We start from the raw sequence: 15875 nt of genomic DNA, 5'->3' as shown, positions 1-15875 counted from the left end.
TTTTATTCAGTAGGAAATGCTGTAAATTTTTATTTGTCATAGTGACTGATACCATACCTTTCATTATCAAACTGTATGTTATTTGGCAACAGTAAGTTTGTTCCTTTGACTTCTTGCAGACATAACTTTTGGCTCTTTACTGAAGTACCAATATTTATATAATCTTAGTCCCTTGAACTATTGCATGACTATATATTGCTCCTGAAAAGGGAGGTTAAATGTTCACCAGCCGCATTCTATTTGTGAATGTGTCCCAAAATAGGAGCCTGTAGTTCTGTAGTTGTTGTTGGATGTTGGTTGTTGGTTGCTGTCTGTCAGTTTTTTCTTTCTTTTTGTTTATTGTTTTATTGTTTTCTTGTTCTAACTGTTGTACAATGTGTCTTGTCTATATAAAGATATATTTATAGCTGACTATACAGTATGGGTTTTGCTCATTGTTGAAGGTCTTGCAGTGAACTTTAGTTGGGTATGGTCGAAACATTTGGTCTCTTAAGGAATAATGGTATCATTTTCAACCAGTCACAACACCACCTTATCTTTATATTATATGAGAAACTTATTTTTAACTTAATATTGGAAAGATAAAATATCCAACAAACCAAATAGACACAAAAACCGAAAAAAAGAAATTTGGATCAATATATATTATATGAAGTCTCCAACAATTAACTCAAGTTCCTGAGTTAAAAGATAAATAGATAAATGACTTTTTCCTAATAAAAATCTTGAATTTTGGATAAAGTGCTTACTATTGTGGTTAAATGCTGCAATGATACCAACTTATGTCTTTTAAATTTTGGTTCATCTGTATATTATAGAGTTTAATTTTAGTATTTTAGTGTGAATTTAATTTCACTGAGCAAGTAATCATTATGTTAATGGGCCACTGCTAGAATCTGCTTCCTGGTGCAGCATAATGTGTGTGTTGAAGACCCATTTGTACCCTTGGGGTGTTCCCTGCTCTTTGGTCAGGTTGTTAAGCCTGTAACATGTTCGCCTTTTCCATTCTGAATTATATTATAACGTTAGTGCTTTAAAGAATTAATGATCTATTTTGAGTAGTTCTGAGGTAATACCTTCCCACAGGAGATATATCTTATCTTCTGTCTTCTTTTCTTTGCAAATTAAATATCAGATGGTTTAATCAGAATATTCTATAATCAATATAATGGTGATTACTGTCATAATACAGGTGATATATAAGTAGACCTTTTCAGCATATTGATTTTTATTTATCAAATATTTTAGCATATTGTCAACAAATAACATTTGGTAGTGGGATACTTAGAACACTGGGTAAGATATGCTGTCAGGGTGGGAATTGTTAAACAAGGTATTTGAGTGGTAAACTTTTTTTGAATGGTTAAATTTTAATAATTGAAGCATTTGAAAATGGGACCACTTTGCAAAAATGGCCCTTATTTTATCTTACTGTATACTTTACTTTGAGAAGACTGGATGCTTTGGTATTGGTTCCTTTTTGAAAAAGCTGTCATTTAACATTTTTAATATATTCTCAGATGAATTAGATCAGACTTCCTCCAGTTGACATACATTATCATTGTTTTTTTTACCCCATTTTTGGGCATTATGTTTTCTGGTCCATGCGTCTGTTCATCTGTCCATTTGTTCATTCATCCTTCCGTTCGTTCTTTTTTTCGTTCGTCCACCCGTCTGTTCTGATTAAAGATTTAGGTAAAGTAGTTTTTGATGAAGTTTAAGTTCTTAACTTGAAACTTAGTACACATGTTCCTTTATATGGTTTGATCTTTCTAATATTAATGCCAAATTAGAGTATTGACCACAATTTCAGGATCCACTAAATACAGAAAGTGATAGTTTGATTGGGGCATCCATGTACTATGGACACATTTTTTTTATGGCTATTATTAATTTCAAGTGTAACTGTCCTTCTTTTTGAACATACAAGATTACCTCAGCTATAATCATTGTGTTAAACTGTTAAATAAATTCTGTTTTAGATTAAAATTGATCTTATTACAGACCTGGATTAATTTTCAATTCAGATTATTCATTGGATTGTTCAGATTGTGTCTTTGAACAGAAATTAGTATTTGGCATTTTATTCTTGCTTCATCGTTAAGTCATATCAAGCTGTTACAAAAAAATTCCATTAAAAACTTGCCATATGATATTTTGAATTTAAGAAGTTTTGAAATTGTAGAACCAGTAAATCATTTCTTTATTAATTGAATTCAATTTTAATGCTTTAACTGTCTTCCTCTTTTATATCAAAGTGTTTAGGGATAGGGAATAATTTAATAAATTTGATACATATCTTTTCATTCTATTATATCTGTGAATAAATAATAAATGGAGAAACAATTGTACCATTTTCATTTTTCTTGCTTAAATCAAAATAAGTAACAAAAAATCATGTGCTTTTTTCCAATGCCTCACCTTTTCACTGTGGTCAGTGTCTGTTAAATATCAGTTTATTAATTTTCCATAAACTATTAATTTTAATGGTTGTTTTTTTCAATAAAAATTGAGTGATACAAAATATGATGAAATTTGGGATAACAGTGGCAGATCCATGGTGGTCTTGGGGGTGGGACCCCCTTTATCCTTGGTTGGGAACCCCCTTTTTAAAATGGCTGGATCCACCCTTGTGTAGCCTTAATTTTTAAAAGAATACTAGGGTCAACAATCATAAAAGAAAAGAAAATTTGATTGCTGATAAATTGATTGTTTATTTCTTGCTTATTAGTTGATCAGTGGCTGATAGTTTCAATTGTTGTAATGTCAAGTTGATGCCTCAGTATAATCTACATTTTCTGTGCATTTCTTAAAACAATGTGATCAGAGAAGGATTGTAGTGGATTTTGTATTGAAAAAGGCCAACATTATTAAACATTACCAATGGTATAATGTGATCCCTCTTTTTAAGCAACCAGAAAAGGGAATGAAATCATGCATGCTATTAATCTATAACAGAAAAAAACTTGTTTTGTATCAACAGCTTAGACACTTTACTCCTTACAAGGTCCTCCTCCACAAAACACCAGAAAAGGTTATCTTTATTATTTTCTTACTGTAATTAATTAATTATTGATCAGACAGTGTTAAATCAATATCATACCTAATTTCATGGAAAGTTGTTGTGAAAAGGAATTACTAATTTATTGGTGAATTAAATGTTTTCTGCAGAACATTTTCATTTGATCAAAATACAATGTTCTATTCAAAGTTTGAATGGGTGGTAAAATGCCAAAAGGGACTCAAAACCATAGTATGAAGGGGAGAGTGTGTGGAAAAAAATAGTTGTGTTGTTGTTTTTGGTGAGAAGGGGAGATGGTTGTTTTTTGTGTTCTTTGATAAACTCCCTCATTAGTTATTACAGTAAAATTAAATAATAGTTTAGTTTAATATGCTTAGATCAGCTTCATGTCAGTAGCACACTGAACAGAAAACTAAGTTTGCTGAAAAAAAAATGAAATCAGTCAGCGTTATTAGAAATTGTCAGCAATGTTTGAAAAATGTGAAATGTTACATGAATTCATGCATTAGCTTAATATGACATTTGTTTGAAAAATTGGATTTCTAATTGAATTTTTGAAGCATTTATATAATTTATCTATAAAGTGACAACATAATTTAATAAGGTTGTCATATAAGAGAATTAATGTTGTTCATCTTGTTCTCACACCCGAAGTCAACTCCTAGTTGCAGTAAAGTTTGGTGTTTTTAAAAAACATATTATTTTCTTTATTTGTTAGATTCTTTGAAGAACCACCATATTAAAGTTGTATAATAAACATAAAGAGGATAGTAATAGTTTATTTTCCAGCAACATATTTTTCTAACTAATATAACTGTTTCTGTGGTGAAAGGACAAACTAAATATATATAAGTGCATTATCTCCCTTGCCCATAATAATATTTTAGCAGTTTTACAATATTACCTTTATAAGATGATAATTTTAATTACTTATCCAGGTTTTTTGTATTGTATTAATCACATTTTGGTGTCTCAAAAATGTAATTTCTTCAGTGATTTGTCAAAGGAGTTGCAATTTGCAGTTTGATACATAGCTTGAAGTGGATGCATGATATGCCTAAAACTGAGGTCCACCATATTTGAACATCCCTGATAGAAGATAAGGACAGTTCTAGAAGCCCATTTTAATTACCATGACATAACTATTTTACTTCTGATTTTTCTAAAAGAAATGTGTGTGCTAATTCAGAAGAATTTAATAGCACATTGAAGAAGAATTATAAAAGGAATAAACTCATCTTTAACCTGAAAAAATACTATAAATTATAACATGATAATAACACAATATAAAGAGCTCATCTGAGTTATTGTTGTTCAAGTTAAGCTGGTACATACTTGTTGTTATATCCGAGTTTGATTTATTTCAGGGATTTCCAGTGATGGAAAACACCATGTAGTTCCAACAGCAAACTCCAGCTGAAAACTGATAGAAGGATAAGCTAACTTTTGCAAATAAATACTTTTGACTTTCCAAACCTCAGATGACGGCGACCATGTCCAGAAATAGGGTTTATAACCTGCTATCAATGTCGCAGGCCCACAAAGATGTTACTGATGAACGCTATCGAGATTTACGTCGTCCTCGAAAAGTCAGATTCTTTGTAAATGGGGATCGCTACTTCAAAGGGAAGAAATTATACATTACTCCTCATAGATACTTCAACTTCAATGATCTTTTGAATGATTTGACTGGAAAGTTACCAAATAATTTGAATTTACCTTATGGTGTGCGGCAAATCTTTACCCCCTCTGGAGGAAGACGTATTACTGACATAGAAGACTTAAGTGATGGGTCGAGTTATGTTTGTGCTGGATTTGAAGGGTATAAAACGATACGCTATGGAAAGGCTGAATTAGAGCCTTGGTCATTAGGTAGGTTTAGATCACATGTTTATTATATTAGTAGTTTAGATTAATGCTTGATGTAGATTTAGTTATGTGAACAACTATAAATTAGAAGTTGTCAAATGGGAATAACAGTATTGAACTGTCCATGTATTTTTGTACCAAGTATTTGAATCCATTTAGTAGAGCACTTGCTTTACTAAGGTGTTTAGAGGTTACATTCAGCATATGTTCAGTAAAACAAGCTACAATCCCTTTATTATAAATATAGATTCGTCATACCAGGCAAGAACATATCCATTGTGGTTCAAAGTTCAAGGTAGAGGTAATTTTTAGGTCAAGGTTTTATTTGAACAATATAAAACATGATCATCATAAAAAGTGGATGCACTTCTTACAATTTTCAGAGTTCAACTTCTTACAATTTTCACAGTTAGAGGTCAAGTTTATATTGCATTGGTCCGTGTAACACTTATCAATTCAAAGTTTTAAAAAGTTTTGAAATTTTAGATTTTTGGAATTTTGATCAAAGTTTTAAAATATCAAAATTTCAAATTGTGTTCAAGTTTTCAAATTTTGAAATTTTAACCAAATTATTAAAATATCAAAATTCTTAATATCGTTTATAAATTTGATAGTTTAGAAATTTGACCAAACTTTTAAAATACTAAACCTAACGCGCAATTTTGATTATTTCACTTTTTGAAAGTTTGATTTTTTAAATGTTTGCTTAAAATATCAAAATAAAAAAGGGGCAATAAGAGGGATACCTGTAAAAAGCGAAACGAAATAAAAGCGGAACGAAACGAAACAATATTAATTAAAAACATACTGATGCTTAAAAGTTTATGTATGAAATAAAACGGACAGTTGAAAGCGGTGAAAAATTGGATGATAAAATTAATATTTCTTAAAAGAAGATAATTCACTTCAAAACCAGACGTACGGCTCTGATATTGACCATTTTACCTGCTGGTTTTTCTAGCACCCATATTTTAGGAGAAACAGGAGTAACAGTAAAAACTGAACAACTTGCAGTAGGTCAAATAGTATGGTAATGTTGAGCATTTATATACATTTTCTACTAAACTCTAAGCCATAAAAAGGCCCAATACACGATGTATTATCTCTTTTGATTTCATTTTTTTCTGTTTTGCTTTACGACTTCTTACTTTCTGCAATCATGTTGGATAAAGAATATATCATTTCATGTACAGAATGAAAGATCATCTTAAACGTTTTTATCTGTTCTTTGTAAGTTGTTTGCCCTAAATATTCAGCTTTATAAGCGTTCCGTAAGGAGGTCGACCAAGAAAAGCGCTTCATGATACTGAATGCATGGTTTAAGGTTGTGTTAGTCCACAGTGTGGGATGTTTTTAATATAATCTTTTTTACGCTGAAATTAAGACGGTAATAGGATCCAATATCAGCAAATTGGAGCCAAGATACTGTTACAAGGTATCTACAAAAACTCATCATAGATGCATGGATACCGAAATATAAATTTTGCCGGTTTTTGCGCCAGACGCGCGTTTCGTTTTCAAAAGACTTATCATTGACACTCGAACCAAATTAAGTTAAAAAGGCAAATAAAGTCAAATAAAATTGAAAAGGTCAAATAAAGTAAACTTTTAAATCCAACGTATAGCTCTGGTTTTGTAAAAGTTGAAACCTTTCATATCATATATAAACGTATACCATAAACATTTTTTAACGAGCATTCATATCATTTTATGTAATAATTACCGCTGTACTACATTAAGCACCCAACTTGCATTCATGTTTATGTAATAGTTGCCGCTGTACTACATTAAGCACCCATCTATCCAGTTGTAGGTGTCGGCATTTTGAAAGTTGAAAATTGTGTTCAAAAGTTTTTATCAGCGATACATGGTAATCTTCTGGGGAACCAATATTTAGATAGTCCCTGTTTTTTACTTGATACTACCACTAGGGACTTCGATAATGATACATTAAAATATTCTGATCCCTTATTTGATGATATAATATTCTGTGCCAGAAGAGGACAAAAGAAAAATTATCCATGCCTTTAAGTGTTAAATTTTGAACCAGGCAAGTTGATTGATGGCGATGAAAAACTTAATAAAATTGTTAGCGCTTCGACAAAACAACCTCACCCCACTTTTAAAGTTACATGGTTGCTACCTTAAAGACAACGTTTGGACTGGTTATCATACACGTAGCTCCATTATAGGTTCTAAATCAACCACTGTTTTATTATAGTAAACAAAAGGAATAGATTTTTTTGTATATTAAAGGATATTACTGTCCCGTATTTGCATTTTGTTATTTGGGTATTTTGAAGTTATCGTACGACAATCGACTTTTAGCAAACTAAAAGTTCACATGTACACCCAGTCAGAATGGGGCGTGCAAAGAGAAGCCACACTGTCAGCTGCATGATGGATTTTTTTTCCATTTTTGGCCGTACACCAATGTCGCTCTCGAAAAATCAGTACAATGTTAAACGGCTGAATTTGAAGTAAAAAATTCACATACGGAACGCTGAAACTGAAATTTGAAATTCAAGCAAAATAAGAACGAAACAATTAAAGAGGCGTTTGACCAAAGTGAAGTTAAAACATATTTAAATCCATCTATAAGGTCTACTTTGTCCTAGGAAGTTGAATCTTACGTTTCTTCGTAATTTGTATGTAAACAACCTATTTTAAATTATCGATTTTTTGTTTTTGCCAGTGACAAATATTTCATGAATGTTCCGGAACAAAATAGCAATAAATGCAACAGGGAGAGAGTGTGCATAATGAGGACATATAAAACCTTTCAATTAGTTTAATTGTGGTCTGGAGCTGGCGTATGACAGTAACTGCTAGTCTTATGTATAGTAGTCCTTTGTTATTTTATTATCATTGTCATGCATGTTAATTAGTTTCTTAGTTTGTTTCCTATTCTGACATAGGACTTGTATTTCCTATTGAAGTGCGTTTTACTGTTCGTATTACTGTGTGTTTTTCATTCTTTATTGGCTAGAGGTATAGGGGAGGGTTGTTATCTCACGAAACATGTTAAACCCCGCCGCATTTGTGCGCCTGTCCCAATCCAGGAGCCTCTGTCCTTCTAAGTCTTTATGATTTTGATTTTAGTTCATTGTTATGTTTCGGAGTTTAGTATTACGTCTATAATCGCTGAACCAGTACACTTTTTTTGTCTAGGGACCAGCTGAAATACGCCTAGCACAACTTTTATTGCGACGCAATATTTAAGTATTCCTTCCGTATCATTTCTTGGAACTGAAATACATCATAAAAAGCAATATATTATCATCATGCAATCGATAAACAAGAAAGGAAAACGTTTTAAATTGTATGCAAGCTCACCGAAGCGCTTTTTCTGGATCTACCTTCATCAGGAACGTCAAAAAGGCGAATAATACTATATGGTTTACTGTACGGGGCGCCGAATGGGACTCTTGTGGTTTTGTACTCAAAATTCAATTTTGTACGGACAAAAGTGACTTTTGTTCAACAAAAATGAGTTCAGTTTAACAAAATTTGTATCATACTACAAAATTAATTTTTGTTACACAGACTTGACTTTTGTTACCTAATTTGAAAATTGAGCGACAAAAGTCAATTTTGTATTTAAATTAGTTTAGTTTGGTTTCTGTGAACTAATTTGCATACAAAATCGACTTTTGTTACACAAAATTGACTTTTGTTACACAAAATTGACTTTTGTTACACAAAATTGACTTTTGTTACACAAAATTGACTTTTGTTACACAAAAATTACTTTTGTTACACAAAATTGACTTTTGTTACACAAAATTGACTTTTGTTACACAAAATTGACTTTTGTGAGACAAAATTGACTTTTGTTACACAAAATTGACTTTTGTGAGACAAAATTGACAAAATTGACTTTTGTCTCAACAAAATTGACAAAATTGAATTTTGTCTCAACAAAATTGATAAAATTGAATTTTGTCTCAACAAAATTAACAAAATTGAATTTTGTCTCAACAAAATTGACAAAATTGAATTTTGTCTCAACAAAATTAACAAATTTGAATTTTGTCTCAACAAAATTAACAAAATTGAATTTTGTCTCAACAAAATTGATTTTTGTCTCACGAAAGTCAATTTTGTCTCACGAAAGTCAATTTTGTCTCATAAAAGTCAATTTTGTTGTTACAAAATTGAATTTTGTCATCACAAAAAGGAATTTTGTCGTCACAAAATTGACTTTTGTCTCAACAAAATTGACAAAATTGACTTTTGTCTCAACAAAATTGACAAAATTGAATTTTGTCTCACAAAAGTCAATTTTGTCTCACAAAAGTCAATTTTGTCTCACAAAAGTCAATTTTGTCTCACAAAAGTCAATTTTGTCTCACAAAAGTTAATTTTGTTTAACAAAAGTCAATTTTGTCTCACAAAATTGAATCTTACCGTACACAATTGACTTTTGTGATTTAATTTCCATATCAGGTAACAAAAGTCAATTTTGTATGCAAATATGTTTATATTTGCATACCTTTAAGACAAAATTGACTTTTGTCATGACAAATATGAATTTTGTCTACAAAAATGAATTTTGTCATGACAAAAATGAATTTTGTCATAACAAAAATGAATTTTGTCTACACAAATGAATTTTGTCATCACAAAATTGAAGTTCTCACAAAACAAGTCTGTAGCACATAGTTTTGTAAGACAAAAATTATTTTGTTATGACAGAATTGAATTTTGTACAAAACCACAAGAGTCCCATTCGGCGCCCCGTATACTGCGAGTTGGTCATTTTTCACTGAAACTTCTAAATGTTGGGCACTGGGAACACAAAATAGCTTTGAATTATTTATCTCAAACGCTAACCTTATATAAGAGATTTAAATTAACGTAGTTGATTCCGGTTTAAATAGGTTTATTTTTTATTTGATATATTTCATGCTATTTATTTATAACTAAGAATAGTTCTTATCAGAGCCGTGTTTACATCAGTGATTACAGGTACCCCTCTTGTCGCCCCTTTATACTTTTGATATTTTAAGCAAACATTTAAAAAATTAAACTTTCAAAAAGTGAAATAATCAAAATTGCACATCAGGTTTAGTATTTTAAAAGTTTGATCAAGTTTCAAAAATATCAAATTTATAAACGATATTTAGAATTTTGATATTTTGATAATTTGGTTAAAATTTCAAAATTTGAAAACTTTAACACAATTTGAAATTTTGATATTTTAAAACTTTGATCAAAATTCCAAAAATCTAAAATTTCAAAACTTTTTAAAACTTTGAATTGATAAGTGTTACACGGACCTGCATTGATCCATCACCTTTTAAGGGACAGTGTTTCCTTAAAACGTTAAAAAAATGCGGCAAATTAAAAAAACTGAGCAAAAACAAATGTGTTTATTAACTATAAGTCAAATCTTTATCTTTTAAATGTTTAAGTTAGCCTTTTTCATGATTTTTGTTAGAATTAGCTTCATTTCAAGTGGTTTTAGGATAAATGCAATCAAAAGCAACCACAAGTTTAAGTTAAGGACCAATTATTATACCAAAGACTAGAATTCTTTGGGACTTCTTCAGATATGTATATAACTTACCTTTGAGATAGAAAATATAATAGAAATTGAAAATTAATAACAACTAACTTATAACCTTAAATAGAGAAAAAGAAAATGATCCCTTTGAAGTTTTTTATGAAGGTCACTGGTGTTTTTAGTCCTGTATAACAACCATGTATTCCATAAATTGATCTCTCCTTGAAAGTATATTCCTATTAAGAAAGTAATGTTTTACATTAAACATGTATCAGATTTATATAATGTTTTTAAAGATTGTTTATTGTGTTTATGAAAACATCTTACTAAACCTGATAAGAGAGTACCCAGTTGTTATAGGTTTAAATGGTTTATAAAAATATTTATACATTAACTTTATGAATCTCAGCCTTGAAGACATTATAATTAAAACATAACACATAGACTTCGGAAAAAACATATTAGACAAAACAAAACAAAACAACAGCACACTGTACAATGCTGTAAGGGAATGTTTGGGTTAAAGAATGTACAAACTTCAAGTTTTTAGGGATAGGAAGATTTTTCATCCATGCTGGATTGTGTTCAGTTTACATGTATCTTAGCATTGAAGGAAAGGGACTCGTTGTGACCCCTCTTATTTTGATCTGTAGTTGAAGTTTCCAAGTAAACTAGACATATTTTTTTACATTTGCATGTTTTTAGAGACTTTAAGTTAAGCTTTTAGATGGATTGTTGTCTTTAGGTTGCTGTCTCATTGACATTTTATATAATTACCCTATCTCCTTTTATTAAACTTGTAAAACAAAAATGAAAATCTTCATTAAAATACTTTTTTAAGGCCACAATTAAAGGATTGTTTTATATGACAGTACACATATAAACTTTCACCCAAACAAAAGGACATATAAGTTTAAGTCATGGATCCCCGGTTTGTTGACCCTTTAGTAAAACAAGATAAAAATAAAAATCACTTTAAGTTGACAGGCTTAAATTAGGTATAATTATTAGGAATATTGAATGAAGGTAGAAGAGGCAAATCTCAACATAAAACATTTTTGAGACTACAAATATTTTAGTAATTCAAAATTTTAATTTTATATGAAAATAAGAACACATTGTTATTAAAAAAACTGCAAAAGATATAGCCCATTTGTAGCCTCTTAATAAAATTTGTTTGTTTACAATCAATACATAGTTTAGTGAATTTGAAAAAAAATGAAATTTGACACATGTTGGTTTGTAAATTGCAATCAATTTTGTTATTGGAAATTATTCATTAATTTTTTGATAACCTATATCCTATATTACATGTATTGTGTATTTTATTGATACCAATTTATGATATAGGGGTAGAATGACGTAGATACAAGAATTTGATTTATGATAATTTAGTTACATATTAACAGTTTAAATATTCCTTTAGTATTGATCCAAATAGCAATATCAACATAACAAATTGAGACCATTTATTATATTTATAAATTTTTAATTTTTTATAGTGAAATTTAATCAAATTACTCCTGAGGTGTAGCCATGGTTTACAGGGTGACCTTGATCTTAAGTTCTAGTTTTGAAGGTCATGATCAGTTCATTTATTCAAACAATGTCAGGTGTAGATCCAGTCATTGTAAAAAAGGGGGGTACCAACCCAGAACAAAGAGGGTTCCAACTTAATGTCCCCATTCAAATGCATTGAATGTCCCATAAAAAGGTGGGTTTTTCTAACCCCCCTTGCATCCGCCACTGAATGTTCTGGTTCAATTCTAAATTTGTGTTTAGTACTTTAGTTTAAACATATTTATTTATAGTGGATTGGGAAACAAGTTTTGCAACTTATATTAATCTCTTTGCGGGTGCGAGTGCTGCCTTGTAGCGGCATTAGCCTACTCTTTTTCGAAATCTACAAGGGTGTCTTTAACGTGCAAGAGATATGGGTCAGCCATTTATCGTCCCTTTCCGACGGACTATCATCGTTTCCTCAAGACCATACTCGCAGATGGTGTCAAGGGAGAGCCAAAAATTGAGTTCCTGAAAATTTACATGTTACAGTATTCATCCATACCAATTTTAAGCAAATTAAGTCGTCTTGCAGGCCTGCAGATTTTTTTGAAAATTTAGTGTTCACCCCAAGAACCGGTTTGGCCACAACATAACAATTTAAAGTTTATTTACAATTTACACTGTGTGTACATGTAAAGTATGTTTAAATGAACATATGTTTTCATAGTTTATGACTTTATTCATTATAGGTTGAAAAATACAGGCAAAGTTTAGATGTTTATGAAGTGTCCTATATTTTGACTTTAGTGGAACCTTAATGCCTTTCACTCTTTCTTTTTATTCTGAGTAGATTTTTATAAAAGGAGTAGGAATTGACATTTTTTGTCTTTGAATTATTATGTTCTCATTTTATCCATATTTCTTGTTTTTTGAACCCCAATTGAAATGCATTGTATTTAAACAGTATAGATATATCTCAACATGCAGTTTTTACAATGTGAAAGATAATTAACAAAACAATAATTTGTCTAATGAGGTAAAACAAGTATTGTGTATTCAAGTTTTGTTGAAAGAATTGATGTAAGATATCATACATTAATATGTCGATCAGTTATGTGAAATAACATATTGTCTTATGTCACTGCTAAAAAGGCTTTGTCATTAGGCATGAACATATATTTTGTATTACAAAAATCTAAGTCATAAAATGAACCTATTTTAAAGTGGTAACTGTACAAAAGTAAAATTATAATTCTCGTTCTCAATAATGAAAATAAAGTTTTACATCTGCATGTGAAGTCCCATTTACTCCTTGGATTATTTTAGCAAGTTAATACTCCTAGATCTGAAGTTAGCTTTTGACCCTATGGTAGTGAGTTTTAACTTATGTATGTGATAAAGTAACGTTTATTAAAGGTAATTTTGAGTAAGTTTAAATATGTCATACATGTGAAGATCCCCAGAACTCTTATGACTATCTAGTGCTTCTAAATTAATATGTTTGTAATTGAAGTAGACTGAATAGTACTGTCTTCTGGCTTGGTACGATCAATCATATTTTAGATTGATTTATCATTCTATATGTAGAGTTCTGCAAATTTTTACACATGAGGAACAAAGTTATTTTAAAGTTTCAACGCCTCTGTATGAAGTTCTCTTCTATATATGTTCCTTTCTGACACTTTGAGATTATTTTAGTAAGTTTTTACTCCTATGTGTGAAGTGTTCTTTAAACACCTTTGGATTCTGTAAGCAAGTTTCTACACTTTAATGTAAAGTTCGCTTTAAATTGACACCTTGGTATTATTTTAACAATTTTTTTACTCCTGTAAGATCATTATTTTTAAGTCAGTAAACTACTTTAACAAATATAAAAGATTTAATATAACTACTAATCTATGATAATTAAAACCTCGTTAAAATCAATTATGACCTAAATAATAACTTTTTATTAGTACGTCAACAGTTCACACACATATCATTTTAACTGGTCTTTATAAATTCTGTAATTATGATAATATCTCTATTGAGAACACTGTCAGTGCTAAAAGCTTTGTGTACTAATTGTTATAGGCAATAATTAGAATATTTTCGTAATCAAACAAAGTCTTTATATTAGGTCATCCATTAATAATTTAATTTGATGTGGAAAATGGTGAACAAACCTAAGAGTGATCTTAGGAATCAAAAACGAAGCTTTTGTTTTGTCTTAAAAATGTTACCAATTTCAGAAGACGATAATCTGTCCACCATTAAAATTTGAAGGTTGACACACTTACTAGCATAATTTAAATTGTATGTTCTGTTTATGTGCTGCTGCTGTCTTTTCAGAAGGCAAATTTAATTAATTTGGATGAACCTTATAGATTATTTATCAGTGTTTGATATATATTCATATTACAATGTATGAAAAGTGTTAGTACAGCCTAGATACAAATTTTTCATCCTCTGGTGATACTAATGCATGGACAAAAAATATTCTGTAAATAAAAATAAAATGGAAATAAAACAAATTTTATGTTTACAATCACTGTATCTTAAAAAGATGAAAAGCTCCACATAATTTACATTGATCAATATATGGCTTAACTTATGCATGAGAAAACTGTACTCATTCTGATCTAGTCTTTCTATTTCTTTTCATTCTTAGAGGGGCGTCCAGAGGGGCGTCGTCCAAATGCTGGTAATTATTTATTGTGAATTGATGACTTTGGATCCCTTGTATAATGACTTGTCAGATGCTTAATGTTTTATACCTACATACATATCACTGAACATATAGCTCTGTGATTACAAAATTAATCTGCTTGACCCCCTTTATTGTAAAAAGATCGTAATATCATTTTTCATGTGAATTTTTTTTGTTAGTGTTATCTTTTTTTAATAAGTATTTGAATGAACTACATATGTATATTTATATCTTTTTAATATGTTTAAGTGCATATTTAATGTAAGAGAAAATCTTTAAGAAAATAGAATAAGAGAGAAATGCTGATTAAGCATAAAATATTTTTTATTTTGATATAAGTATGCCTTTGACAAGTCATTGTATTTGAATAAAAAGTACTATTAATAGTGTAGAGTGTCTTTGGATTGTGATTAACAATATAACTCCATTTTAATCAGATCTAATATTATTTTGTATGAAGTAACTCATGTAACAGACAGTCTGATTAAAACCAATGTAGAGGATCAATTCTGATAATTGTGGCAGTCCTGTTTATCCTGGAGCTTATGGGTTTATATATACATGTACTACCAATGCAAACCTTCCTTATACACAAACTGTATTGTAATACCAGAAACTTGGTGGTATATTGTTAATTCAGTGTCACTGTCACCTAATTTCATCTGAACGACCTATATATACATGTACAACAGTAATTAGCTCAATTCCAGAAAATATTGTGAAAAGGGTAAATGTAAGTAATGTCTAGATTTGACACTATTTCATTTCTATCGATATATATCCAATGTTTATCAACAAGTTGCACTACAAAAGTGCTGTTAGCTATGCAAATGTTACCGTTGGATTTAACAGTATATGCAGTCTTCTTTTTCTTGCTGTAGTAATTGTGGTCTTTATTTATTTTATCCAACTGTAGATCTGTTATATTATAGTTTCATATTGGATAAATGCTTATGTTATCTGGGTGTGGTACTTTTTCCTTTTGAGACATCATTCCTTGAATGCAAATTTTCTATGACCTCTTTAAAAGAGGTTTTGTAATTTCAGAGGTATGTAGATTATTTGGAACTGATGATGTATACAGTGTTCTGGAATAGATTCTGTTTACACTTGTATACACACAAGTTCCCTACCGTTTGTTGATATATGAAAAAAATGTAGCTTATTAACTTATGAAGGGGGAAAAATAACTGTGGCTAAGAAGAGAATGATAATTATCCTGCAAACTGTAAAATGTTTCATTAAAAATTGCATTAAAATCAGCTTGAAATTTTTGACTTTGA

At 30.1% G+C, this 15875-nt stretch overlaps 1 protein-coding gene across 6 annotated transcripts in view; it reads left to right on the top strand.

Annotated features, from left to right (window-relative positions):
* Positions 1-15875, top strand: part of LOC134707086 (serine/threonine-protein kinase DCLK1-like) — a 61201-nt gene that overhangs the window by 7696 nt on the left and 37630 nt on the right. For 3 of the 6 annotated variants that reach the window (XM_063566584.1, XM_063566585.1, XM_063566583.1), the window contains exons 2-3: positions 4390-4894; positions 14554-14586. In XM_063566584.1, coding sequence (XP_063422654.1) covers positions 4504-4894; positions 14554-14586 — 424 coding nt within the window. In that variant the 5' untranslated portion in view covers positions 4390-4503. Of the gene's footprint in view, positions 1-1278; positions 1297-4389; positions 4895-14553; positions 14587-15875 lie in introns of those variants that run through there. The other 3 variants (XM_063566588.1, XM_063566587.1, XM_063566586.1) reach the window with 2 other exon arrangements.

The sequence above is a fragment of the Mytilus trossulus genome, chromosome 2, assembly GCF_036588685.1.
Source record: "Mytilus trossulus isolate FHL-02 chromosome 2, PNRI_Mtr1.1.1.hap1, whole genome shotgun sequence".
Classification (NCBI taxonomy): domain Eukaryota; kingdom Metazoa; phylum Mollusca; class Bivalvia; order Mytilida; family Mytilidae; genus Mytilus; species Mytilus trossulus.
Note: the sequence above shows the minus strand (reverse complement) of the source record. Positions and strands in the feature narration are given on the sequence as shown.